The sequence below is a fragment of the Microtus pennsylvanicus genome, chromosome 12 (assembly GCF_037038515.1).
Source record: "Microtus pennsylvanicus isolate mMicPen1 chromosome 12, mMicPen1.hap1, whole genome shotgun sequence".
Taxonomy (NCBI): Eukaryota; Metazoa; Chordata; class Mammalia; order Rodentia; family Cricetidae; genus Microtus; species Microtus pennsylvanicus.
Window position 1 is genome coordinate 64,486,709 of NC_134590.1, and position 27,327 is coordinate 64,514,035.

The 27,327-nt window shown below is 43.7% G+C and overlaps 1 protein-coding gene across 1 annotated transcript; it reads right to left on the reverse strand.

Annotated features, from left to right (window-relative positions):
- Positions 1-187: 187 nt before the first annotated feature.
- Drg1 (developmentally regulated GTP binding protein 1) lies at positions 188-25,928 on the reverse strand. Its single transcript, XM_075944051.1, has 9 exons — positions 25,694-25,928; positions 24,306-24,429; positions 20,798-20,973; positions 10,543-10,612; positions 7,302-7,471; positions 3,928-4,058; positions 2,088-2,255; positions 1,797-1,919; positions 188-631 (listed from the first exon to the last, which is right to left on the reverse strand). Exons 1-9 carry the CDS (start codon positions 25,733-25,735, stop codon positions 532-534), a joined length of 1,104 nt encoding a protein of 367 aa, XP_075800166.1. The 5' UTR covers positions 25,736-25,928; the 3' UTR covers positions 188-531.
- Between the last annotated feature and the right edge of the window lie 1,399 nt (positions 25,929-27,327).

The window sequence follows — 27,327 nt, forward strand, 5'->3', positions numbered from 1 at the left end:
CCTTCCCCTCACCAATGTCCTAAGATCACCTGAAGGCAGAGGCCACACCATGTGAAAGAGCCTCTCATTACTGTCCATCACACAGGACAGCACGTTATCTGGTTCCCGCTCTGCAGTCGCCTGCCTGTACATACAGCTGTTTCCTCATTCAGCTGGACCCACAGCAAATCTGACAATGACACACAGCCAATGGGCCCACCAGAGTTTTTATACAGTTCAAGACACGTGACACCAAGGTAAGAAAGGCAATGTTGCTGAGATGCTGGTACACACTGGCAAGCCCAGCACTTGGGAGATGGAAACTGATGGATAAAGAATTCTAGGTGAGCCTCAGCTACAGAGTTCAAGGCCAGCCTGAAATAAATGGGACCCTACCCCCGCCCCCAACAAAGACAAATGATGTTCCACTTTGGAGCCTTCATCTCCATTCCTGTACCCCAATCCAATGGCTGCTAAATACAGAAGGTTGAGAAGGGTACTTGGTGCTAAAGGAACATTGCTGTGGCTGGCCAGCAGAAGGGGAAGGCAGGTTCACTTCTTCACAATCTGAATGACGTCCTCATCTTCCAATGTATGGTCTTTACCCACTTTCTGAGGATTATGCTTCACAGAGAGACCCCAGACCAAAGCACTGTAGCAAAAGGAATAAAGGCAGTCAGTGGCAGTAACAACCAGCTTTAGCTCTAGTTGCCTAGGTTCCAGTCTTAGCAGAATGAGCATCTTAACTCTTAAGACACAGACCTACAACAGACAAAAGCCTTCTTCCAAACTGGGACACTCAAAGCTACTTCCACAGTAGTGTCGCGCACTGGGACTTCATACACCAAGACAATGCTTTCAGAACTGCTCTCATTCCATAGTCAACTGAAGAAAGGCAAAACAGTGAGGGGGCTGAACCAAGAGTGGTGGCGCACACCTTTAATCCTAGTACTTCGCAGGCAGATCTGAGTGTGTTCAAGCCCAGCCTGGTTTACAGAGTGAGTTCTAGGACAGCTAGGACTATACAGAGAAATCCTGTCTTGAAAAACAAAACAAAAATCAAAACAAAAGAGATGGCTGAGCAGTTAAGTGCATTTCAGAAGACCCAGGGAAGCTTGCAGCACCCCCTGTTTCTAACCAATAATGCTGGGCTTACAGGCAATCGGGGCCAAGCAGTTTTTATGTGAGAGCAGGGGATTTGAACCCAGGTCTTCTTGCTTTCAATGCACACATTCTTATCCACTAAGCCACTGGCCATGCCCTAAAATCAATATCTGCCAAATAGAAGGTGAGTGAGGGAGGGCCAGGCAGGAAACTGAGTCCCAGCAAACACTCCTGAGCTAAACTAAAGAGGCTTCTGGAACTCTCTTGCTCCAGTTAGGTAGGCTTGCCTTTAAGGAGACACTGAGAGGGGGCTGGCTCAGAGGTTAGAAGTATATGCTGCTCTTTCAGAGAACCCAAGCTTGATTCCTTGTAATTCCAAGTGATCTGATAATACCTTCTAGGCTCTGCACACATGTGGTACACATACATACTAAGGCATATACACATACACATGAAATAAAAATAAACAGCAAGAGGGAAGGCGGTCATGTTGGCACAAGCCTATAATCCCAGTTGTCAGGAAGCAGAGGCCAGCCAGGGATACATAGTACATATAAATTATTTTTAAAAAAAGCGGGGGGGAGGGATCCCTTCAAGAAATCCCTTCAGCGGCATCTTTGTTACCTGGTTTCTATAATCCTCCTCTAAGAATTACTACTACTATTAGTGAAACCAGTAACTCACAGGGAAGTACCACATGTCATGATACTTACTATTTAAATTCTTTGATAAGATTTTTGTGAATCTTCATGCAGAAATCTTCCACCGTGGTCCTGGAGTATGGCAGCACCACCGGGGAGGTGTAATCTGGTAGCTGGCCTTTGGGCTTGGTATAACTACAACAGAGGAAAGACAGGCTGCCATGTGTTGAATATACACAACCCTCTACCACCTCTGCCAGCAGGCCAAGTGACCTCCAATCTCCTCAACAGGAAGCAGGCTACTTCTACCTCTGAAACAGACACGTTCTGTTACGGAGCCCCGACGCCACCATTAGGACTCACATTCTCACTAGTTTCAGATAGTCCCAGATCTTCTCCAACAGGTCATCAAAATTCCAGCGGTGATGGGCAGAAATGGGCACACAGTGAGGAACCTTATAGATAATATCCAATTCCTCAATGGAGATCTGATCAATCTTATTCAATACATAGATACAGGGGATATAAACTCTACAGAGGAGAAGAAGAAAAGTTATTAACTTGGAGCTGCTGATAAAACAGCCTGAATACTTAGCACTTCCCCACCTGAGGCCCTGTCAGAGGCCTCAAAAGCCATCAGCACCGTCCATTTACAGGAAGTAGCAGGCAAAGCACCTTCCAGCAAACCTGAACCCAGGATGATCCTAGAACTCACTGAGGTGCAAGGAGAGAACAAACTTCAAAGTGTCCTCCGACCTCCAAGTAGGGACCATGACACGCACTCAAGAATACCGCCACCCCCACAGACACACCCCCCACTACAAACACAAACCCACAGTATGCATGATGCTGAGCAGACAGGAGCCCTGGCTCTCCCAGAGGACTTACTGGTTCCCAGCACCCACACTGCATAGCTCATTACTTTCTGTAGTCCAGTGGGGACACCCTCTTCTGGCCTGCTTGGGCACTTGCACACTGGTGCAGACACATACACATAAAAGTAAAAGTCCAAAATCTGAATTATAGATTGTAAAATAAAACTCAGGCCCCAGTTTCAAACATAATGCCAGTCCTTGGAATTAATTTTTTTCTTTGTTTCTAAAGAAGACAAAACATAGTGGCACATGCCTGCCATCCTAGCACTGGAAGGCAGAGGAAGGGGCATCACCAAAAGTTAAGGGGAAGCTTGATGATCGACTCAGAGTTCCAGGACAGATAGTGAACTACTGTCAACCCCTCCACCCCCCCCCCCCAAAAAAGTTTAGTGTTTAAAAACTGTCGTAAGCTGGAGCTATAACTCATGATTCAGTCTCCCCTACCATGCACAAAGTCCAGCACCGGCTGGAAGGAACACAGAAATTACAGGTATATATGCTGAGCACTGGTGGTGGTAACACACCTGTAGTTTCAGCAGAGACAGGTGGATATCTAAGTACATAGAGAAACCCTGTGTCAAAGAAAAAAAACAAAAAAAAAAGAAGAAGAAAGAAAGGGAAGGAGGAAGGCGGGAAGGAAGGAATCATGGGTTTATCTTTGGGTAGCTTTTTGGAACCTATCTTGGAACTCTGTAGACCAGGCTGGCCTCAAACTGAGATCCGCCTGCCTCTGCCTCCCCAGTGCTGGAATTAAAGGCGTGCGCCACCGCCGTGTGGCTCTAAGTAGAGCATTTAGTACTATTACAGTCCTAGTGTCCAATCAGTGCGACAGTTAAGATCACTAGTAGTCACACAAGCTGCAGCTTCTCAGACTCAGGTGACTCACTCGTAAACTGTCCAACTGCACTCATTTGTTTCCGTTTGACTTAAATTCTTCAAATAAAAAAATAAGAAGATTCTGTGTTAATGTTAGGAATAACTTCAACAAAGTGGTTTAAATCACTCAAGTGCTAACAGTAACAGTGTTTCATACAACAAGTGTTCAGCCACATAGTTAGGATGCATGGAAGAGACGCATCTTAAGGTGGCCTATATGATGGCTCAAGTAGTAGTAACTGGAGAGAGCAGACTGACCCGACCAACTACTGCTGACAGAAGAGCTTAAGTAAGCAGCAAATAACCCGAGCAGGGAATAACACCATCTTTAATCAAACTGCAGAGCAAGGAAGAAGTCAGAAATGAACTTCAACCCGCATGTGCCACTCAATTCCTACCTAACCACTGTTAGTCTCCCTCTAACTTCAACCCAGTCACAACACAACAAGTACCTGTTTCCTTCTACCACATCAATGAGGTCATCCGCTGTGGCATCACTCCGCAACGTCACATCAGCATTGTGAATTTTGTATTCAGCCAGAATGCTCTTCACTGTTTCAGCATCTAGTTCACTCTGAGGGCACTGAATGGAGAGAAAAAAAGACCAATCAGGGAGGATGGGGACGATGTACTCTTCTTTATTGGGAGACGGGGTCTTACTATGTAGCTCTGCCTGTCCTGGAACTCAAAGAGATCAACCTGTCTCTGCGTGGGTGCTGGAATTAAAGTCAGGTACCATCATATCCAGTCTCTCTGTACTTTTCTCTTTTTGACTGCTTTCAAACAAAGGATGATCTAGATCCTCCTAAGTATAACTAACTCCCAAGTGCTTGGATCACAGACATGCAATACCAGGCTCTGTCAATGTGGTACTGTGAACTAAACAAGGTTTTGTGCATGCTAGGCAAGCATCCTATCTACTGAGCTACATTCCAGCCCTGTGCCTGAAAACTTCTAGCCAAAATGTAAACTCACTACATTGCCCTGACGAGAGTAACTAACTTACAGTAGACCTACAAAGCTTTCTAAACTCAGGCAGGTGTAAAATGTGCTGTGTCCTGCACACAGCCCAGTCCCCATAATTCATACACTCAAGTCTTATGTTACAATCATCGATGACACCATCTTTAAGAAGATAACAAGAACAGGATATTAAGGTAAAGTCCTAATTCAATATCAATCTAGCAATCACCTTTGTCCATCAAGCCACCAAATAGCTATGAACAAGTTACAGCACACCAATTCAAAGAACTCTCAAGGTCAGGTATCAAGGCAAAATAAACAGGAAGATCTTTCAGAAAAAAGAGCTTAAACCTATTTTAATCTGAACTCTGAGGAAATTCTAAGACCTTAATTCACTGACCAAAACAGCAACTGATAAAGCTGCTTGCTCTCATTCTGTCAGAAAGACTGTCTTTATTGGATCTCCGACAGTCTAATTTTCTCCAGTTTTCCTTCTCCCACTTTATCTTAAACAGTTTTCTTTTCTTTCTTACCAAGGTAGTCTCGAACTCACGGAGAAGTGCCTGCCTCAGCCTTTCACGTGCTGGGATTAAAGGCGTGCGCTGTGCGCCACCACTGTCCACCATACACATAATTTTAAAAAAGAAAATGCAGGGCTGGAGAGATGGCTCAGTGGTTAAGAGCATTGCCTGCTCTTCCAAAGGTCCTGAGTTCAATTCCCAGCAACCACATGGTGGCTCACAACCATCTGTAATGAGGTCTGGTGCCCTCTTCTGGCCTGCAGACATACACACAGACAGAACATTGTATACATAATAAATAAATAAACAAATATTAAAAAAAAAAAAGAAAAAAAGAAAATGCAGTTTTCAGGGTCAGTAAGATGCTCAGTAGGTAAAGGGGCCTGCTGCCATTCTGAGGACCCACACGGCTGAGAGAACGGACTTCTGCAGCCTCTCCTCCAACCTCCAACCGCCACAAATACATGGTGTGTGTTGCCCACCCCACCCCACCCCACCCCACCCCTCCCACCTGACCCTCCCCTCCTTTTTATTTTTTTAAAGAAGTCATTGCTTAGCTTGTCCTTTAAGGACAGAATCAGCAGGCAGTGAAAGGCAGGACTCTCTGAGTTCGAGGTCAATGTGGTCTCCACAGAGACTTCCAGGGCAGCTACAGCTTCATAGTGTGATGCTGCCCAAAGAACCCTCCTCTGGCCTCTAAGCACCAGTAATTTCAGGTATTTGATACCCTCTTTCAGTCTTTTCAGTGCTGTGGAATATTAGTGTAAGATGTGTTACATCCATCTACGCTCTGGAACATTTATTTAATGATACAAAGATGAGTTGCCTTTTTTTAATGTTGCATTTGTTTAACACTGTGAAGCTGTATTACGCTGCTTATCTAAAACACCTGATTGCCCTAATAAAGAGCTGAACAGCCAATAGTAAGGCAGGAGAAAGGACAGGAGGGCTGCCAAGCAGAGAGAATAAATAGAAGGAGAAATCTGGTCTGAAAGGACAGATCAGAGAAGCAAGAGAAGGGAGAGGACTTGAGGGGCAGCCACCCAGTTACACAAATAGACAAGGAATAAGAAAGAAAGAAAAGATATACAGAACAGTAAAACAGAGAACAGTAAAAGCCCAGAGGCAAAAAGTAGACGAGATAATTTAAGAAAAGCTGGCTAGAAACAAGCTAAGCTAAGGGCGGACATTCACAAGTTATTCTTAAGTCGCCGTATGTGATTATTTGGGGCTGGGTGGTGGGCCCCCCAAAAGAGTAAAGAATAAAAACAACAAAAGCATCTTAGGCACCACACATACATGATATGCACATATGCAGGCAAAACACTTGAAACAAAAATGAAAAAAAAATCTTCAGAGAAACCAAAAACAAAAAGCAGTCAAGGTCATTCCACAGGTCAGAATAATATTATGCAAGGAGCTCATTTCTAGCTTGTTCATTCTGCTGCTTTCATGTTTCAATCTCAGGAACTTACACTTGGCTCTCCTCTCCAACACACATCCTTCCCCAAGATATTCACTGACTGCCCTTCTCATGTCACCTCAGCCAGTGTTTCTGTGAACTTAGAAAGGTAACCCTGCGGATCACAGTAGCCTAAGTCTTTAATCCAGCACTCGGGAGGCAGAGGCAGGCGGATCTTAAGTTCTAGACCAGCCTGGTCTACAGAGTGAGTTCCAGGACAGCCAGGGTTGTTACACAGAGAAACCCTGTTTTGGGGGGTAGAATGCTTACCCAGGATGCACAAAGCCCTGGATTCAATCCCAAGAAACCCCAGAAACCAAGCATGCTGGAAAACATCTGTCCTCCCAGCTCTCAGGAGGCAGAAGCAGGAGTATACGAAGTTCAAGATTATTCCCAGCTACATTGTAAATTTGAGGCCACCCTGAGATACATGAAACACAGTCGGGGGAGATGGGGAACACACAGCTTCCTCACCTTTCCCTGCTTTATTAATCTAGCACACTGCATCTTTCTCATTAATTGTTCATTTACCCAAAAATGAGGGTTCTCGACTACTCCATGCCTTCCTGGCGCCACTTCCAGAGCGTAGGCCAATGCTTGGTCTCTGGTCAGGGCTGTATAAGTCAATGACAAACGAGAGCACAGGGCCCTGGGAGCTATTTCATGGGAATGTTGTTCCAAATGCTTGAAAAAGTCAGTCTGAGGATGACTCCTGTCTGGACCTTGTTTTTCTTATCTTTTAATACAAGGTCACTGAATTATCTCAATGAGTACAGGAAAAGAGGAGAACAGTTTCAAGTTATCAATTTCTGCACATGTGAATCCCCTTTCACGCCAACCCTCCAGTCAGTACTCTACCCAGGTCATCTTCCCCACTTACAGTGGCTGTGAGATTAATGCCTCCCTTGTCTTTCTTCTTAAAGCCAATGTTGGGGGGCTTGCTGTTCAAGCGAATCCCAAAGCCTTCCAACTCATTTTCAATTATCTTCTTATGTCCCAAGGGTTTTAGGACATCCAGAACAATCAAGATCAAATTACATGTTCGGGCCACTGGGGGTAAAAATGACACCCTAAGTTGAATGCATACAGCCTTTACCAACCCAAAAACTCAAATTGAGGTGTTTTCTATCTAACCCCAGACTGAGATTTTTTTCTTGCTCTTATATACAGATAAAATGTGAAAGTTACCAAAGATTTATACTAGCTATCAATCCGTAGTGCATGATTTAAAGTTGTCAAACCATCCCCCGAAAAGTGGCCCGTCTTAAACATAAGACAATCACACTAAAGATATCAGCTGAGGGATAAACCACCAAGAAACTTAGAAATGTTTTTAAAATACAAACTCATTTAAAATAATAAACCTTAAAATCCACACTCTAAAATAAAATCCAGACTACATTATCTGTATTACATGAGCACAGCCATGTATTTGGTTTGGTTTTGATTTGGTGTTAAGTGTTTGCCCGAATATCCCACAAAGGCCAGAAGATCCCCTGAAATTGGAGACAGGGGGTTGTAAGTTACCATGTGGGTGTTCAGAATCAAACTTGGATCCTCTGTTAGGCCAGTCAGTGCTCGTAACCACTGAATCATCTCTCCAGTTCTCAAGTAACATACATTTAATCTGCCTTATCAAACTACACTTTACAAAAACAAACTGGATCTGTTTAGCAGATGATTTAATAATATCAGCACACTCGTCAAAATACAGTGTCAAGATAGTCAAGACAGCTGTGGTGGTGGACACTTGCAATCCCAGCATGAAGATCAGGACAACTAGACTATGAGAGACCCTGTCAAAAATAAGTCAGTCAGGGGCTGGAGAGATGGCTCAGAGGTTAAGAGCACTGACTGCTCTTCCAGAGGTCCTGAGTTCAATTCCCAGCAACCACATAGTGGCTCACAACCATCTATAAAGAGATCTGGTGCCCTCTTCTGGCGTACAAGCATACATGGAATGTTATATACATAATAAATAAATCTTAAAAAAAAAAAAAGTCAGTCAAAACATACAGAACATTCAAATCACCCTGGAAAGTTACACTAGTTTTAGACCACTTCCTTGCCAAGCACTTTCTAGCATCATAGGAAGTTTTACTTTTTAAAATTCCACATAGAGTAAAATAAAAATGTCCTCTTTTCTGCTTAAATCTTTTCTTCTTCTAGCACTTCTTAATATTCAAGCACATTGTGTTTGTTATCAGTAAACTTGTGTCTTTTTTTTTTTTTTTTTGGTTTTTCGAGACAGGGTTTCTCTGTGGTTTTGGAGCCTGTCCTGGAACTAGCTCTTGTAGACCAGGCTGGTCTCGAACTCACAGAGATCCGCCTACCTCTGCCTCCCAAGTGCTGGGATTAAAGGCGTGCGCCACCACTGCCCAGCAACTTGTGTCTTATAACTGAGTAGTATACTATTACCTGCTAGTCACCTATGGAGGAATATATATAATTTTCAATTTGAAAGCATAATTTGGGTCTGCTATAAACAGTCATATATTTGGAAGGCAGAGGCAATCAGATCTCTGTGAGTTCAAGGCCAACCTGGTTTACAAAGCAAATTCTGGAACACTTAGAGCTGTTATGCTGAGAAACCTTGGGGTGGGGAGGGGGAGAATGCTCATCCCCAGGTCTTTCTGTTGTTATGTTTTCATTTTTCCTAGATAGACACCAGTGAAACTGTTGCACATCACAAATAAAAGTGACCAGAACCTGCTAAACAACTGAGAGTGTTTCTAAGTTTATATTCCCACTAGCGGAGTACGTCACACACTTCCCGCAGGCAGTGGTGTTACCAGTATTTAATGACTGCTCTCCGTGGTGGCAATGACCAACAGCCGGGCGGTGGTGGCGCACGCCTTTAATCCCAGCACCTGGGAGGCAGAGGCAGGTGGATCTCTGTGAGTTCGAGACCAGCCTGGTCTACAAGAGCTAGTTCCAGGACAGGCTCCAAAGCCACAGAGAAACCCTGTCTCAAAAAACCAAAAAAAATAAATAAATAAAAATAAAAAAAAAAAGACCAACAATGCTGAATCTTCCTGTGTACTCACTGGTCATTCACACCATCCCCTCTCATCCTCTTTACTGCCCTCCACCTCTCTTCTGACCATCTGACCTATGTAAGCTCTGTTTGGTCCTCTTTGACATACTGGACTGACAGCTCTGAAACAGAAAATCAAAATCAATATTCCCTTCTTCTAATGTGATGCACCAAATGCATCATGAATCTAAGTCTGGGGCTGGTGAGATGGCTCAGAGGTTAAGAGCATGGCCTGCTCTTCCAAAGGACCTGAGTTCAATTCCCAGCAACCACATGGTGACTCACAACCATCTGTAATGAGGTCTGGTGCCCTCTTCTGGCCTGCAGACATACACACAGACAGAATATTGTATACATAATAAATAAATAAATATTTAACCCCCCCCCCAAAAATCTAAGTCTGGGCGAGAGAGATGACTCAATGGTTGAGAACACATGCTGCTCTTGCCAAGGACCTAGATTTGGTTCCTGGCATTCAGAACCATCCATAATCCCAGTTCCAAGGGATGCAATGTGCTCTCTTCAGACCTCCATGGTTAATGAGCTACACACACAGACAAAGCACACACAAAAATAAAAATGAACAAAACTAAGGAGGTATGGATTTATAAAACATCTTCAAGGCTGGGGGGATAGTTCAGTAGGTAAAGTGCTTGTATCAGGACCTGAGTTTGATCCCAGAATTCATGCACAAAAAAAACAAAAACAAAACAAAACAGCAAGAAACAAAACCAGGCTAGGCATGGTGGCAGGCACTTATATACTCCAGTTCAAGAGGATACAACCACCTCCCCAGCCTCCCCAGGGACCAGGCAGACATGTGGGGCACATACATACAATGCAGGCTAAGTACTACTTATGAACAAAACATAAAAAATAAACCTAAAAAGGTTTTAAAGGCAAATTAGAATCTATCAAAATTAAAGAAGATTTCTACTGAACAAAAAAAAAAAACCCACACTGGAAAAAATCAATAAAGATGACATCTGAAACGTCCAGAACTTACAGAGGTGAAGAACTAGACCATTGCCATCCAACAGAAGCTACCTGTAGTATCTGCAGACGGCAGCCCCAGACCACTTACCTGCAATGACTTGACGACCTCTGCCTTTCCCATCCTTGGCACCTTCAATAATACCTGGGAGATCCAATAGCTGCAAGATTAAGAACAGGGAAAAGGAACTGGTTATAAATGTGAATGGATCAATCATACTGACAAGTATCCTCTTTTGAACACCACTATTTCTCTGGTCTCCAAAATTTATGAGACCCAAATCCAACCTTTCATTGTGCTGGGAGCAGAGATCCTTGTGCTCACAGGTATCACTAGGGAGACCAGGAATGTTAAACACGCAGGGCTGTCTGTTTAAAGGAAAAGATGTTTTCTGCCCAGAAGGCTGGGGAAAGAGGTGGCTAAGAGCCTGGGGATCTTTGCACTATCTGTAAGGGCCAGGTCATACCAAACTCCCACAAGTAGGACCAGAGGTGGCTGACAGCCCAGACGACCAGATCACACCAGATCTTCCCCTAGGCCCTTAAGATAATACAGGCATCCTATCTCCAGAATCCATCTTTGAGAGGACTTTGATGTAATATGCCTCCGTGTGCACAGGGAACTATGTTACATCAGAAAACGTTTTTCCAAATGGTACTGTTTAATTACGCTTAATATAAATCACTCAATGTGAAACTCTAGATGTTTGAACCAGAAGCTCAGTGGTTATAAGCACTGGCTGCTTTTTCAGAGGTTGTGAATTCAATTCCTATCATCCACATGGTGGCAGCTCACAACCGTCTATATCTGTAGTCTCAGAGGAACCAATGCCCCCTTCTGATGTGCAAAAGTACATGCGGACAAAACATCCACATACATAAAATATATAATAAATCTTTAAATTAAAAAAAAAGCTTGAACACCAGCTCTTAAGTGTTGAACTGCAATTTCTTCTTCTTCTACCAAAACAGGGTTTCTCTGTGTAGCACTGGCTATACACGTTGTAGACCAGGCTGGCCTCTAACTCCGTCTCTGTGTCCCAAGTGCTGGGGTTAAAGGTGTGCACCACCACAGGCTAGATTTCCTTTTTGCTTCATTTGAATCCTTACTTTCCCAGGCTTGGTGGTCACAGAGACACCCCCCACCCCCCATATTTGAGATCCCAGAGTATTATGGAATCCCAGTTGTTCCTGAAATCAGTAAGTACCTGAGATGACCTTTAACTTCTGGACCTTCCATACCTCCACCCACTTTCTAAGTTCTGGAATTGCAAGTACTAAAACACCCATTTTATCAAATCCAATCTTCCTGACTAGTAAGTGATGCGGGAATGCTATTTCCCTTAGCATATACTAAAGGTCAGCTACAGGCTACTTCCCACTGCAAGCTGATTATCTAGACTAGCTGAATGGGAAACTGAGTTCGAGTAAAAGACCCTGCCTTGATATATAAGGGGGAGAATGAATGGCAAAGATACCTGTCCTCCATACACACATGCCCACAAACAAGCGTATATACACACACATCACACCATGCATACACATGACTAGGTAAAATAAGAGTAAGCAAGCACACATTACATCATCTTGACCATGACATCCTTTCGCACTTTTTCTTGTGATTTTCAATCTGTTTAACAAATCACACTACAATCCCAGCACACAAGAGGCAAAGGCAAAGCAGGCCACTGAGCTTATGGCCAGCTTAGCCTACCTAGAAAACCACATCCCCAAAGAAAAAGGAAACAAGGTGAGGGCTTATATAAAAAACATAAGGAGACAACAAAAGGAATTTTCTAATGGTCAAAGCTGGTAAAACCTAGGTAATAATAGTACTGAATTTTGGGGGTGAGTTAAGACAGGGTTTCTCTGTGTAGCCCTGACTATCCTGGAAATCACTTGTAGACCAGGTTGGCCTCAAACTAAGAGATCTGCCTCCTCTGCCTCCCAAAGTGTTAGGATTTAAGGCATGCACCACCATTTACCAGCTAATAGTACTGAATTATAACACATAAAATAAAATATCCATAATCCCACATTGTTATAAATTACTGAATAAGTAAAAGAAGGGCAGCTCTTTCATACAGAAATCCAAATAACAAATGTAATGGAAAAAACTGAATGTCACCATTAGGTGACATAAGTGATATAACAGCAACAATTGTTGCAAAAACAGACGCCACAATGAGTAGACAAAAGTTTAAGGAATGTGCTTGATTGCACAGGATATACAAACATTGTAACAATACAGAGACGGTTAGGCAGTTAGAGAACTCGCTCTTGCAGAGGACATGGGTTCATTTTCCAGCACCCCCATGGTGACTCAAAACCATCTGTAACTCCACTTCCAGGGACTCCAATAACCTCTTATGACTCTTCAGGCAACAGACATGCAAGTGGTACGCAGGCACACAAGCAGGAAAACACATGAAAAAAATAAATAATTTTAATAATAAAATGAAAGCATGAGAATCAGAACTGGAATGTGGATTTTCTCAGAGTATCTTCCCTGAACTAGTAACTAGATTTGTAAAGAAAACATCTCCGTTCAGAAGCTCTGCAAACACCATCTATCGCTTGCCCTCTTTTTTTTTTTTTCTTATGGTTGTTTCAGACAGGGTCCCTTGCTGTTCTTGTAAGGTAAGAGACAACTGGAGCAGGAAACCAACCAATCACTGAGCACCCTGACTCTGAACCCAGAGTCAGAAAAAAAAAAAACCACATGCTGGATCTGAGACCTGGACCAGGGAAAGAAACATCTTTATCACTGAACCCAGGACTAAAGACACATGAAACTAGTGTCAAACATACTTTGTCCCCAGAATCAGAGCCACTGAAAGAAATATGTACGCTCTGGTCCTAAGATTGGAGTCAAAAGCTAAAAAGAACCAGTGAAAGAAACACAATTTGACCATAAAGTCAGAGCTATTTCTGCCCTGACCAACTAAGCTAAGCAATCCCTGAGCAGGTTAAAATTAACCAATCCCTCTTCTCTCTGTGAAAACTCCGCCCCCTAAGAAGCCCTATATAAGTCTCTCTGTCCCCTTCAGTTAGGGGCCACCACTCTCCTGGACTCCTTCCCAAATAAATCTCTTTCCCAAAACAGTCTTGGATGACCTTCATTCGCTAGGCAGACTAGAAGAACCATTCTTATGGGACTGAGCTGAAAAACCTTGTTGAGAAGCTTCCCTAAAGGGCCTGAGCAAGGCGGAACAGAAAAGAACTTTGCTAGGATGCTCCTTAAGGGGGCTGAGCAAGGCCGATCAGAAAAAAGTAACAACTTTTCAACAGAGCAGGAGATTGCTACAGTTCTACACGGGCTTCCCCTTTAGCAGAGTGTTAGCAAAGAAGAAACATCTTTGGCTGGAGAAGAAGCAGATAGCTCTGCTAGGACACTTCCTTAAGTGAACAGAGCAGAGCTCAGCTGTACTGGCTCTGCAGGAGAGCAGGATCCCAACATCCTGCACCCTTATCTTCAGGTAGCCTGGCTTCCCAATTGTCAGGACACCGTCCCTCCAGGGCTGAGCCGTATATAGGACATATTACGGCTCCAGCCTCCAGAGCTGTCGTCCTATTGGGGCTCTACCCCTCCAGAGCTGTCATATTGGGGCTCTAAGTATAGCCTGGCTTCCCTGTAAGTCAGGATATCTCTGCAACACTACAACTGTAACACATTCCCCTACAGTCCTGGAACTCACAAAGATCTGCCTGCCTCTGCCTGAATGCTAGGATTAAAAGTGTGAGCGACCCAGCTGCAAACACCATCTTAATGAACTCACATAAATTAATATCAAACCAGTTAGAACTCCCACTACAGATGCAAAGACAGAATCTTAAGCTCAAAATCAGGTTGAGGGGCTGGAGAGATAGCTCAGAGGTTAAGAGCATTGCCTGTTCTTCCAAAGGTCCTGAGTTCAATTCCCAGCAACCACATGGTGGCTCACAACCATCTGTAATGAGGCCTGGTGCCCCCTTCTGGCCTGCAGGCATACACACAGACAGAATATTGTATACATCATCATCATCATCATCATAATAAAACAAAGGCCGGGCGGTGGTGGCGCACGCCTTTAATCCCAGCACTCAGGAGGCAGAGGCAGGCAGATCTCTGTGAGTTCGAGGTTAGCCTGGCCTACAAGAGCTAGTTCCAGGACAGGAACCAAAAAGCTACGGAAAATCCCTGTCTTGAAAATCAAAAAAAAAACAAAAAACAAAAAAAACACCAAAACCAGGTTGATCTGCATAGAAGGAATATGTCTGAAAACAAAAAATAGTGATGGGGCTTGATTGGCTACAGACCTTTTTGATTTAAAAAAAAAAAGGCAAGAGAACCTACATTCAGATCCCCAGAATCCACATGAAAACAAGGCAAAGAGGTATGTACATATAACACCAGGTCATTGGGGGTGGAAATTCCCAGTGCTCAATAGACAAGGGCTCGTCTAGCAAAAACAACCAGATCCAGGTTCAGTGAGAAACCATCTCAAAAAGTTAAAGCAGAAAGCAATAAAGGAAGACATTCTGATATCAATCTCTGATCTCTACATGCACACACAAGTAAGTGCACACACATATAAACACAGAGCAGTATATACATCACATAATGTCAACATAACTAACATTATAAGCCCCATGATAAGGACAAAGACACAACATAATTTCTGCAGTATTCCTGCAAAACTAATAAGACCCTTTCTCGCCGGGCGGTGGTGGCGCACGCCTTTAATCCCAGCACTCGGGAGGCAGAGGTAGGCGGATCTCTGTGAGTTCGAGACCAGCCTGGTCTACAAGAGCTAGTTCCAGGACAGGCTCCAAAAAAAACCACAGAGAAACCCTGTCTCAAAAAACCAAAAAAAAAAAAAAAAAAAAAAAAGACCCTTTCTCAAAAAGACTCACTTCCAGCCTGGTAGTGGTGGTGCACGCCTGGAATCCCAGCACTCAGGACGCAGAGGCAGGCAGATCTCTGAGTTCCAGGCCAGCCTGTTCTACAGAGAAACCTGGCCAAGACAAAAAAAAAAAATTAAGATTAAGGGAAGCAAGTCAGCAATATAAGAGAATTGTGTGTAATACTTTTTAACTTTAAAATTACTTTTAAAATAAAAATAAATAAAATAAAAAAATAATAAAAAAAATATAGGAAAGGGCTGGAGAGATGTCTCAGAAGTCAAGAGCACTGCACTGGCTGCTCTTCCAGGTCTTGAGTTCAATACATGATGTCTCACAACATCTGTAATAAGATCTAGTGCCGCCGGGCGGTGGTGGCGCACGCCTTTAATCCCAGCACTCGGGAGGCAGAGGCAGGCGGATCTCTGTGAGTTCGAGACCAGCCTGGTCTACAGAGCTAGTTCCAGGACAGGCTCCAAAGCCACAGAGAAACCCTGTCTCGAAAAAAAAAAAACTAAAAAAAAAAAAAAAAGGAAAAAAAAAAAGATCTAGTGCCCTCTTCTGGCCTGCAGGGATACATGCAGACAGAACACTATAATAAACAAACAAATCTTAAAAAAAAGAGGGAGAAAAAAACGCTCTAAGGGTTAGAGGACAACTTGCAAGAGTCAATTCTCTCCTTCTACTATGTGGGTCCAAGGGATCAAATGCAAGACATCAGCCTTGGAGGCAAGCGCCTTAACCATCTCAGTAGCCCTTACAGTTTCTCAGTTACATAAAATTCTTACCATGTAAACTAATTTGCAGTGGCAAAAACTGACTAGTGATCACTCACTAATGGAAGAGGCAAACAAAGAAGGGGCATAAGAAAACTTTGAAAAGTCACATGACAGATGTCCTTCAATATGTGTATAAGATTGGCGCCAAAATCAGCCTCCCAAAACACATACGCACCCATATATCTGTGGATACAAAGATCAAGAGGTGCTCTAATCCTTTATATAAAAATGACAGGCTGGAGAGATGGTTCAGTGGTAAAGAGCACTGGCTGCTCTTCCAGCATTCCTGAGATCAAGTCCCAGCACTTAGATGGCTTCTCACAACCAACTATATAACTTTAGTCCCATGGACTCCAATGATGTCTTCTGGTGTGCAGACAAAACACATAATAATGCCGGGCGGTGGTGGCGTGCGCCTTTAAGCCCAGCATTCGGGAGGCAGAGGCAGGCGGATCTCTATGAGTTCAGGCCAGCCTGGTCTACAGAGCTAGTTCCAGGACAGCCTCCAAAGCTACACAGAGAAACCCTGTCTCAAAAAAATAAAACACACACACACACACAAATAAATCTTTGGCAGAGTGGTGTTGTGGGAGCTCCTTCTGCTCCTTCAGCCAATAGCCACTGAGATGCCAGCCCACTGGGGCGTGGTCTCTCTCCCTTTAAAAAAGGGGCCACTTCCCTCTGCTCTTGCTCTGGCGCTCTAGCTTTTGGCTCCACTTCCGGGCGAGTAGGCTCCATTCCTGATTGCACAGAGGGCTGTTGTCTGGGACGGTGATCTGTAAGTTTTTCCCCCTTAAAATAAAAAACCTCTCTAATAATCTAATTCCAAACTGGTGTGGGATTGTTTGTGACTTACACCTTCAGAGTGGGAGGCAGAGGCAGGCAAGATCTCTTGAGTTCAAGGCCAGTCTAATCTATAAAGCAGGATATGTTCCAGGATAGCCAGAGTACACAATAAAAACCTGTCTTGAAAAACAACAAAATATGATAGTTGTATATAACCTATATGTATCCTTCCACATACCAGTAAACAATCAATAGGTTACATTTAATACCAATACAAAGTAAATACTATATAAACAATATATACACCAATTTCTTTCCTAGATATACTCAATCCAATCCATGGTCGAATCCTTGAATATAGAACCGATAAATACAAAGGGCTGACTACATACGGCCACTATGCTGATTGTAGTGGCAGTTTCGTGTGTGTGTGTGAGAGAGAGAGAGAGAAACTCTCAAATTAGGGTGAGATATTCAGCATGAACGAAGTCCTCAGTTCAATTCCCAAGGACATAAAAATAAAAAAAAGAAATCTGGGCAGTGTGGGCACATGCCTTTAATCCCAGCATATGGGAGTCAGAGCGAGACAGATCTCCTGAGTCCACAGCCTGCTTGGTACAGAGTGTGTTTCAGGACAATCAGGGCTACACAGAGAAATACTGTCACAGGAAAAAAAAAAGCTTCAAATATACACACTATATACTTTATGGAAAATGAGAGTCAGGTACAGTGGCGCAGGCCTATGACCACAGCACTTCAGAGGTAGAGGCAGGAGGATCAGGAGTTATACAAGGTCATCAGTAGCTACAAACTGAATGTGAGACCAATCTGGCTATATGAAAACTTGTAGTAAAAAAACACAAGTTAAAACAAAAAGTTCACGACCACTTAGTATAAATTAACAAGTAAAGCTAGGTGTGATGGCACATGCTTTAATCCCAGTAGAGCCAGGCAAATCTCTTAATTGTAGGCCAACCTGGTCTACAAAGTGAGTTTAACAGCCAGAGCTATACAGAGGCTCCCTGTCTCAAAAATAAATAAATAATAAAGTAGCTAGCAAGTGATAAGTCTTCAGCACTTCTAATATTTCTTTAAGCCATCCAATGAATCTATCAACTATTTCTATCGATTAGTAAATCCTTTATTACTAAAATATATAAGTATATGCTGTACTATTCATTCACAATTAACCAAAGCAGCAGCCTATGTGTCTGTTCATCAACAGATAAACATGTAAAAATGTGAAATATATTATGCAAAACAGGGTATTATACAGTCATGAAATCAGGACACTGGCAGGAAAATGAATGGAACTGGAAAATATTAAGAGATCAAAACAAATACCTCATGTTTTCTCTTGTATAGAGTTTAGATTTAAAATTGTGAGTGTGGGGGCTGGAGATATGGTTCAGTGGTTAAGAGCACTGACTGCTCTTCCAGAGGACCGGGGTTCAATTCCCAGCACCCACATGGCAGCTCACAACTGTCTGAAGATCCAGTTACAGGGGATCTGACACCTTCACACCAATGCACATAAAATAAAGTTAAATAAAGCATAAAAATATTAAAAAAATAAAATAAAATTGTGAGTGTGTATGTGTGTAGTTATATAGGAGGGGAGTCACAAAACTAGAAAGACTGAGATGAGGGGAAGGGGTAGGAAACAGAAGGCTACAGAATCCACAAAGTAAATAAAAGCAGGAATCAGGATTAACTGAGGAGAGGAAAGGAGCAGGGGAGGGGACAGAGGAGAACAAAGCATAATGACATGCACCTATGATCATTCAAGAACAAAACCATTATTTTTTTACATTAAACTGAAAAAAGAAAATTAAAGCCAGGTGGTGGCAGTGTACACCTTTAATCTCAGCATTGGGGAGGGGAGTGCGCAGAGGCTAAAGGATCTCTAAGAGTCCAAGGTCAGCCTGGTTTACAGAGCAAGATTCAGGATAGCCAGGGTTACAGAAACTCAGGTGCCTTTAGAGTAATGTTCAAGTCTTATACAGATAAAGGTCAGCTTCCTTAGCATATACAAAGACCCTATATAAATTCAATCTCAACCTATCTTTAAGATACCCGATAGCAGCCGGACGGTGGTGGCACACGCCTTTAATCCCAGCACTTGGGAGGCAGAGGCAGGCGGATCTCTGTGAGTTCGAGACCAGCCTGGTCTACAAGAGCTAGTTCCAGGACAGGCTCCAACACCACAGAGAAACCCTGTCTCGAAAAACAAACAAACAAACAAACAAAAAAAGATACCCGATAGCTAATCACTATAAGATGTACCAGTACCATTGTTTTTTATTGGTTTGTCTGTTTCTAATTCTTTTTCTTTGGAGACAGAGTCTTTCTACCTAGCCCTGGCTGTCCTGGAACTCGATATGTAGATCAGGCTGGCCTTGAACTCACGAAGATTTGTAGCCTCTGTCTCCAGAGTGCTGGGATTAAAGACGTGTGATAGCTGCCTTAAATGTACTTTTATTTTTCTAGCTGGTCAAATTCTATGCTGTGCTGGCTAGTCTCTTGGCAACACAACACAAGTTAGAGTTATCTGAAAGGAGGGCATCTGAACTGAGAAAATCAGGCTATTAGTGAGCCTGTAGGACATTCTCTTCTTTAGTAATTAATAGGGGAGAGCCCAGCCCATTGTAAGTGGTTCCATCCCTGGGCTGGTGGTCCTAGTTTCTTGAGAAAGCCAAGGGGGGCAAAACAGTAGGCAGACCCCTCCATGACCTCTGTATCAGCTCCTGCCTCCAGGATCCTGCCCTGTGTGAGTTCCTGTCCTGACTTCTTTCGAAGTGATATGGAAGTGCAAGCCAAATAAAGTCTTTCCTCCCCAACTTGCCTTTTGGTCATGGTGTTTTATCACAAAAATAGAAAAACATATGCTAACTTCAAGACACCCCGCCAACCAGGTGTGGCGTCAAACACTTATAATTCTAGCACCTCACAGGCTAAAGCAAGGACAAACCTGGAGTTCAAGCCAGCCTTGACTATATATGATCTTTTCTCAAAAGACTCCCTTCTGGGGCTGCAGAAATAGTTCGGTGGTTAAGAACACTGGGTGCTCCTCTATGGGACCTGAGTACAATTCCTAGCATCCACATGGCAGCTCAGGACGGTCTGTCCCAGGGATTTACGCACCAGTCATGCACAAGTGCCTGTGCATGATCTTGGCACCTTTATATCTGATGACACCAGGCACACATATACGTATAGGCATATAGGCAAAAGACCCGTACACATAAATCTTAAAAAGTCACTTCCAAAAGTCACTTTGTACTTTGTCTCAGAAGTTCTTCCCCCATTATCAGATTTTAGAAGTAGTCCCGTTTTTTAAAAAAATATTCATTCATTCATTCATTCATTTATTTATTATGTATACAATGTTCTGTCTGTGTGTGTGCCTGCAGGCCAGAAGAGGGCACCAGACCTCTTTACAGATGGTTGTGAGCCACCATGTGGTTGCTGGGAATTGAACTCAGGACCTTTGGAAGAGCAGGCAATGCTCTTAACCGCTGAGCCATCTCTCCAGCCCCAGTAGTCCCGTTTTTTAATGTATCTCCATAGGCCCTTCTTCATTGTATTACACTATTGTTAAACCATTTAATGTAGCAACTGTTAAGAGATGAGGGGCCAGTTGGGCAACGATGGGAAACACCTTTAATCCCAGCACTCAAGAGGCAGGTGGATCTCTGAGTTCAAGGCCAGCCTGGTCTAAAAAGTGAGTTCCAGGACAGGTTCCAAAGCTACATAGAGAAACCCTGTCTTGAAAAACCAAGAGGCCTAGGAAATAAAAATATATACCTGACACACTGTGGATCACTAATAAAGAGCTCCTGAAATGCATGAAAAAAATGGATTTCTTTCCTTTCTTGGACCGCGAATCTTACTCACCTGGATCTTGGCACCTTTATATCTGATGACACCAGGCACAGTGGTCAAAGTAGTGAATTCATACGCTGCCACTTCAGAATACACTCCTGCTAGATTGCTTAGCAGAGTTGACTTCCCCACAGATGGGAAACCCACAAACCCAATTCGAGCATCACCTGTCTTAGCCACATCAAAACCTGAAACATTAACAAACATCAGAAGACAGCAGTTATCCTTGGATGCATTACCACCCACCTAAGTCCTTACACATTTTTGTTAGTGTTTCTCTAACTTTCTGAGGCTTACTTCTGAAATAGAATTCAAGCATAAAATTTACAATTCAATTTAATGCAGTACTTAATTAAAACAAGGTAATCCTTTATTACTTAAATTATAATTATTATATTATAATTAAATTATAATAATTATTAAATTATTTTTGATATAATATTTAAATAATGAAGGTTAGCCAGGTATGGTGATGTATACCTGTAATCCCAGTGCCTGGGATGTAAAAAGCAGAAGGATCCCAAGTTTGGAGGCCAGGCTGGAATATCTGAGGTCATCTCTCAAAACCACAACATGCTGTGGCTGGAGCACTAACAGCTCTTGCAGAGGCCCAGACTCAATCCTCAGCACTCACAAGGCAGCCCTCAATGATCTGTAACTCCAGTCCCAGAGGATCTAATGGATCTGATAAGCTCTTCTGGCCTCCGGGGACACTTCACACACAGAGTACATAGATATATACATTCAGGCAAAACACCCAACCACTCACCCAACAAGTAACACAGGAGTTAGAGATGGCTCTTTGCTGCTCTTGTAAAAACCCTGGCTTGGTTGTTAACACGCACATCAAGCAGCTTTAAGTGCAGTTCCAAGAGATTTGATTCTTTCTTATGGCCTCTGAAAGCACCGGTGCACATACATACAAGTAACCACACAGACACAGACAGACAGACACACAAACATACTTTTTGTTTTGTTTTTTTGAGATAGGATCTTACTATACACATCTTGCTATTCTGGAAGTCACAGAGATCTATCTGCCTCTCCTTCCAAGTCCTGGGATCAAAGGTGTGCACCACTATGCCAAACACATACATAAATTTAAAGTATCATCTGGGTAGTGGTGGTGCATGCTTTTAATCCCTGAACTCAGGAGGCAGAGGTAGGCAGATCCCTGTGAATGAGGCCAGTATGGTCTATAGAGTGAGTTCCAGGACAGTCAAGGCTAACAGAGAAACCCTGTTTAGAAAAAAAAAAAAAAAACAAACAAAAATTTAAAATATCAAAATAAATAAAGTCAGACATAGTGTTACATAGTGTTAATCCCAGCAATTCAGAGGCTGAAGCAAGGTGGCACTCTGAAAGGTCAATTCCAACTTGGCCTACATAGAGATCCTGTCTCAAACAAAACAAAAACACACACACACACAAAAACAGGGTGTGGACTTGGAGCTCTACATTTAACTCTGGTTTGGATTTTATCTTATATCTGAGACTAGTGTAATCATGTTTTCTGATAAGGATATACTTAAGTAGTCTAGGTTACACTGGAACTTGCAATCCTCCTGCCTCTAGTCCCAAGTACTGTGTTACCAGCTTTTGGGATTTTGTGTGTCTATGCCAGTGTTCTTAAGCTTGTGATGTGTAAGCCAGAGGTTGACATCAGATGTTATCCTGGATCAATTTTTACTTTACCTGTTAAGACCTGGAACTCACCTTCAGCTAGACTGTTGGCCAGAAAACCCCAGGAACCCTACCTCTACCTTTCTAGCACTGGGAGTAGAAGAGCTTTTTCCATGGGATTGGGATCTGAACTCAAGTTCTCGCACCTGCACAGCAAGCACTGAACCAACTAAGGCCTTCCTTGTATTTTAACAATGGCTGCAACTAAGTTCAGAGCTGTTGGTGGGTCTTTCTAGCAAGTATGCAAAATATACCGCATTCCTTTGAGTCCTAATCACAGCTATCTCCAATTTACTATTTCTGCTTTCATAGTCCAGCCTCTTTGCACCAACTTCTTACTTCAACCTCACTAAAGCAGCAGGTGTATCCATTTCAATACATCTATTTTGGGGGGCATGAGGTATAAACAAAACTACTGTTTACTTGCATTATATTCAGTTGTCTTTGAAACCAGAAAACTAAAATAAAAAAATATATAATTCAGGATTTAAGGCTTAAGGACTTGACAAGTAGTTCAGCGGTAGAAGACCTGCCTAACATGCACAAGGCCCCTAGGATCAAATCTCAGTACTGCAATAATATATAAATAAACAAAACTTTAGGCTTCAAAGCTGGGAACAGTAATAAAACATCTGCCTAGCCTGTATGAGGTATTGGGTTTGATCCCCAGTACTAAGAAAATATGTCAAACTTAGAAAATACAAATAGACTTTAATAATTTGGTTTTGTTGTTGTTGTTGTTGCTGTTGTTTTTTGAGACAGGGTTTCTCTGTGTGGCCCTGGCTGCCCTAGAACTTGTGTTGTAGACCAAGCTGGTCTTGAACTCACAGAGATACACCAACCTCTGCCTGGGATTAAAGGCTTGCACCACAAACTGCCCTGCTAAAAGTATTAATTACATACACAAAATAAATTTTAAATGTTTAAAAATAATGGGGCTATGGAGATGATTTAGAAGTCAGTGTGCTTGGCACACAAGCATGAGGACCTGACTGTGGATTCTCAGCACCCATGTAAAAAAGCCTAGCAACAGATACACACACCTGTGACCCCTAACAACAGCTACACATACCTGTGACACCTAGCAACAGCTATACACACCTGTAACCCATTGCTGGCTTACAGGCAGCTCTTCAGAGCTTGACAAATAGTCTAGCTGAACTGGTGAGTTCCAGAATCAGTAAGATCTACCTCAATTGGAAAAAAAAAAATAAAGGCAAATAAGTAAAAATAAAGTAGGCAGACATGGTGGTGGCCTTTAATTCCAGCACCTGGGAGGTAGAGCCTGGCAGATCTCTGTGAGTTCTAGGCCAACCTGGTCTACAGAGAGGAGTTCTAGGACAGTCAGAGCTGTTACAGAGAAACCCAAAGCATTGGGTTTACACAAAAACAAAAAGCATTCACAGAAGCCAGATGAACTGGTGCATGTTTTTTTTTTTTTTTTTTTTTTTGGTTTTTCGAGACAGGGTTTCTCTGTGGTTTTGGAGCCTGTCCTGGAACTAGCTCTTGTAGACCAGGCTGGTCTCGAACTCAGAGATCCGCCTACCTCTGCCTCCCGAGTGCTGGGATTAAAGGCTTGCACCACCACCGCCTGGCCTGGTGCATATTTTTAATTCCAGCACTTGGGAGGTAGAGGCAGGTGGATCTCTGTGAGTTCGAGGACAGCCTTGTTTACATAGTGAGTTCCAGGACAGCCAAGAGCTAGACAGTGAGACTCTATCTCAAAAGAAACATAAATAATTCACAGGCATATGTATACATACATATACACACACCTCTGACATATTAGTTTAATAGAAACTACACACACACACACACAATAGATGGAATCACAAACCTTCTCCTGGCCCACCGCCACCGCCACCTTTCGGAGTGATGAGCTCTCTTCGAAGCTTGGCAAGGCGAGCCTTAAGCAGCCCAAGGTGATGCGCTGTAGCCTTGTTCTTTTGAGTCCGAGCCATCTAATAAGGGAAGAAACACAGCCATAAACCTGCAGCACTTCAGAAAAGAAAGTATCCCGAATCTTCCCAAAAGCTGAGAGCATGCATAATCTTTTATTTTTCGAGGTCCTACTAATGTCAGTGTGCCCATTTCACCTCATTTCATTTATTTGTGGAGTTTTGGGATAGAGTCTCTCTATGTAGTCCTGAGGGTCCTGGAACTCCCTATGTAAACCAGGTTGGCATTGAATTTACAGTTTCACCTGCCTCTACCTCTGCCTCCTAAGCACTGCCTAAATATTTTTTTAAAAAGAAAAATTCAAGACTGGCTAATGCCAGCAGTCTGGAGGCAGAAGTGGCTCTCTCTCTGTCTCCCTCTCTCTCTCGTTCAAGGCCAGTCTCGTCTCCATAGTTCCAGAACGTCCAGGGCTTACGTAGAGAGATCTTGTCTCCAAAAAAAGAGTTAGGGGAGGCGAAAACCCAGGTTCAACTAGAAAAAAATGAGAGCCCATGTGATAGCACCACGTCACTCCAATTCCTATCCACAAATGGAACTAACACCGACCTACAGGATTCGTTTCTACTGGACCCGGTCAAAAACAGGATCACCATTTTACAAACTTTAAAAAGCCCTGAACTTCGTCGGGTGGTGGTGGTGCATGCCTTTAATCCCAGAACTCTGGAGGCAGAAGGAGATTTTAATCCCAGAACTCAGGAGGCAGAAGCAGGAGAACTCTGTGAGTTCGAGGCCAGCCTGGTCTTCAAAGTGTGCTCCAGGTAAGGCTCCAAAGCTAAACAGAGAAACCCTATCTCAAAAACAAAACAAATCAAAAAGCTCTGAACTTCTCAGGCATCACACACTATCCGGGTAGAATCGATTTACTTTTAGATTTTTTTTCTTTTTTACCGCCACCATCCATGACGTGCAAAAGGGGGGGATCATCGGGATTAGAGTGGCGGGTAGGCAAGACTTTGTGGTATCACGTCACGGAGTCTGGAAGAGATCGGTGTAAAAGCAAGAAAAACAGAAATAGCAAGACATACGCTGAATACCAGATAGGGTACCTGCCAAGGACTAGGTGTGGGGCCAGGAGGTGGAAGAGGGAGCCCCTAATGTTAGCTGAGGGGCCCAGGCCCACAGGCGCTCAGGAAGGGGGCAAGGAGCCGAGGAGGTGCAAGCTAGGGCTGAGGGAGGGAGTTGGTGGCAGGCACTGGGCGACGCCGTCGACGGTACATAGGAGCAGCGGCACCGCCTGGGAAGGTAGGCGCCCAGCGCGCCCTTTACCTCGGCTTCGATCTCCGCGATCTTCGCTAAGGTCCCGCTCATGGTGACCACAGGTCGAGGCGGCGCTGGCCTTCACACCACCTAATAAACCCCTTCACTCGCCGACCGCGCCACAGGCCACCGCCGCACTGCGCAAGCGCGGGACTTGCTGCTTCTCGCGACGCGGTTCCGCGAGAGCTCCGCGCCGAGACTCATGGTGCCCGACCCTCTCCGCCTTCCCCGCCGACTCCGCCCCGTTCCGCCAGCCTGTGCGGAGTCATAGAGCCCGCGGTCGTGGTGACCAGAGCGGTCACTCGGGCTGGACTCCCAGAGCGCGCAGAGGGTCGCGCGCAGCTCGGCCCCACCCCGCCGGATCTGCCGGTGCGGAGCGTGCGGGCCGCCAAAGACCCAGACCCGGCGCCCGGCTAAGTGTCTTCAGATACTTTGGCTTCCTAGGTTGTCGAGAGCCCAATCTTCAACCTCTAGGGGGAAAAAATTAATATTAACAACAACAAAAAAAGAGTTTGAGGAATCCTTTGTTTGCCGGACATCCTGAGCAGAGAGGGTGGCACTCGATGAGCCACGGTTAATGCGTGGATTGAATGAGGAACTCCAGAGAGAATCGTTACTTATAACAGCTGTAACACTGAAAATATTGGAAATTATGTTAGCACTCATTAGAAGGGAATAGATAAATAAAAAGGCACCTGTATCCTGTAAAATATAATTACAGCCGCTGAAATGTGCACATGTAGTCTGCCTGGAAGACTGTCCCGGGTTTGCTAGATGGACGGACAGGCAACTGCGCCCCGTAGTGATGCCCTCCGTGCTGCTTGTTAGAAGTTCACTTAGGCGTAGTTAGACAAGTACGGGAACATTCTGTTTCAGGTGCCCAGGATGGAACCTAGAGTCCTGAGTGTTCAAGGCAAGCACTTGAGTACCACACACCAGGCTAAAAAGTACATTCTTAGAAAAGAAAAGAAAAGAATCAATCCTAAAGCAAGGTTCTTGTTTCCTGTAATGCCAGCCACTCAGGAAGCTTAAGCCTGGAGGGTTCCTTGGACCCAGAAGTTGAACACAAACCTGTAAAGGAAAGTGCTTAGCCTCTTATCAGCGGGATAAGACAAAGGGAGCCTTTTGCCTTGTTATTATTTACTTGGGCTGGGTTTTTTTGGGGGGAGGGGTGTCTTTCATTTTCTTTTTATGAGACAGTGTCTCATTGTGTAGTTTTGGATGACCTGGAACTCATGTTGACCAGGCTGGCCTGGAACTCACCCAGAACCTGTCTCTGGCCTGCTGGGACTGTAGGAGTATACCACCATTCCTGACCCACCTTTCACTTTTGATTTGATTCTTTTTTTCTTTTTAGCTAATTTTGCTTGGTTCTATTTGTCTCTAAATTTTTCCCCCAAGCCAGGGTTTCTCCGTAGCTTTGGAGCCTGTCCTAGAATTTACTCTGTAGACCAGGCTGGCCTTGAACTAACTCACAGAGATCTGCCTGTCTATGACTCCAGAGTGCTGGGATTAAAGGCATGTGCCACCACCGACTGGTTTCTAAATTTTTTTGAAAATTAGATATTTTACTTAGAGCATGTCATGTCTCTGGAGATTCTATTTATATACAATTTATTTTGTTTTATGTGCATTGTTGTGAG

Coding starts and splice junctions, on each gene's coding strand:
- Drg1 (XM_075944051.1), bottom strand. CDS start 25,735: ATGAGCGGGACCTTAGCGAAGATCGCGGAGATCGAAGCCGAG. Junction 10,613..20,797: donor ATAAAGGTGCCAAGATCCAG/GTGAGTAAGATT, acceptor TTAATCTTGCAG/CTATTGGATCTCCCAGGTAT. Junction 632..1,796: donor CTTATCAAAGAATTTAAATA/GTAAGTATCATG, acceptor CTTTTGCTACAG/TGCTTTGGTCTGGGGTCTCT.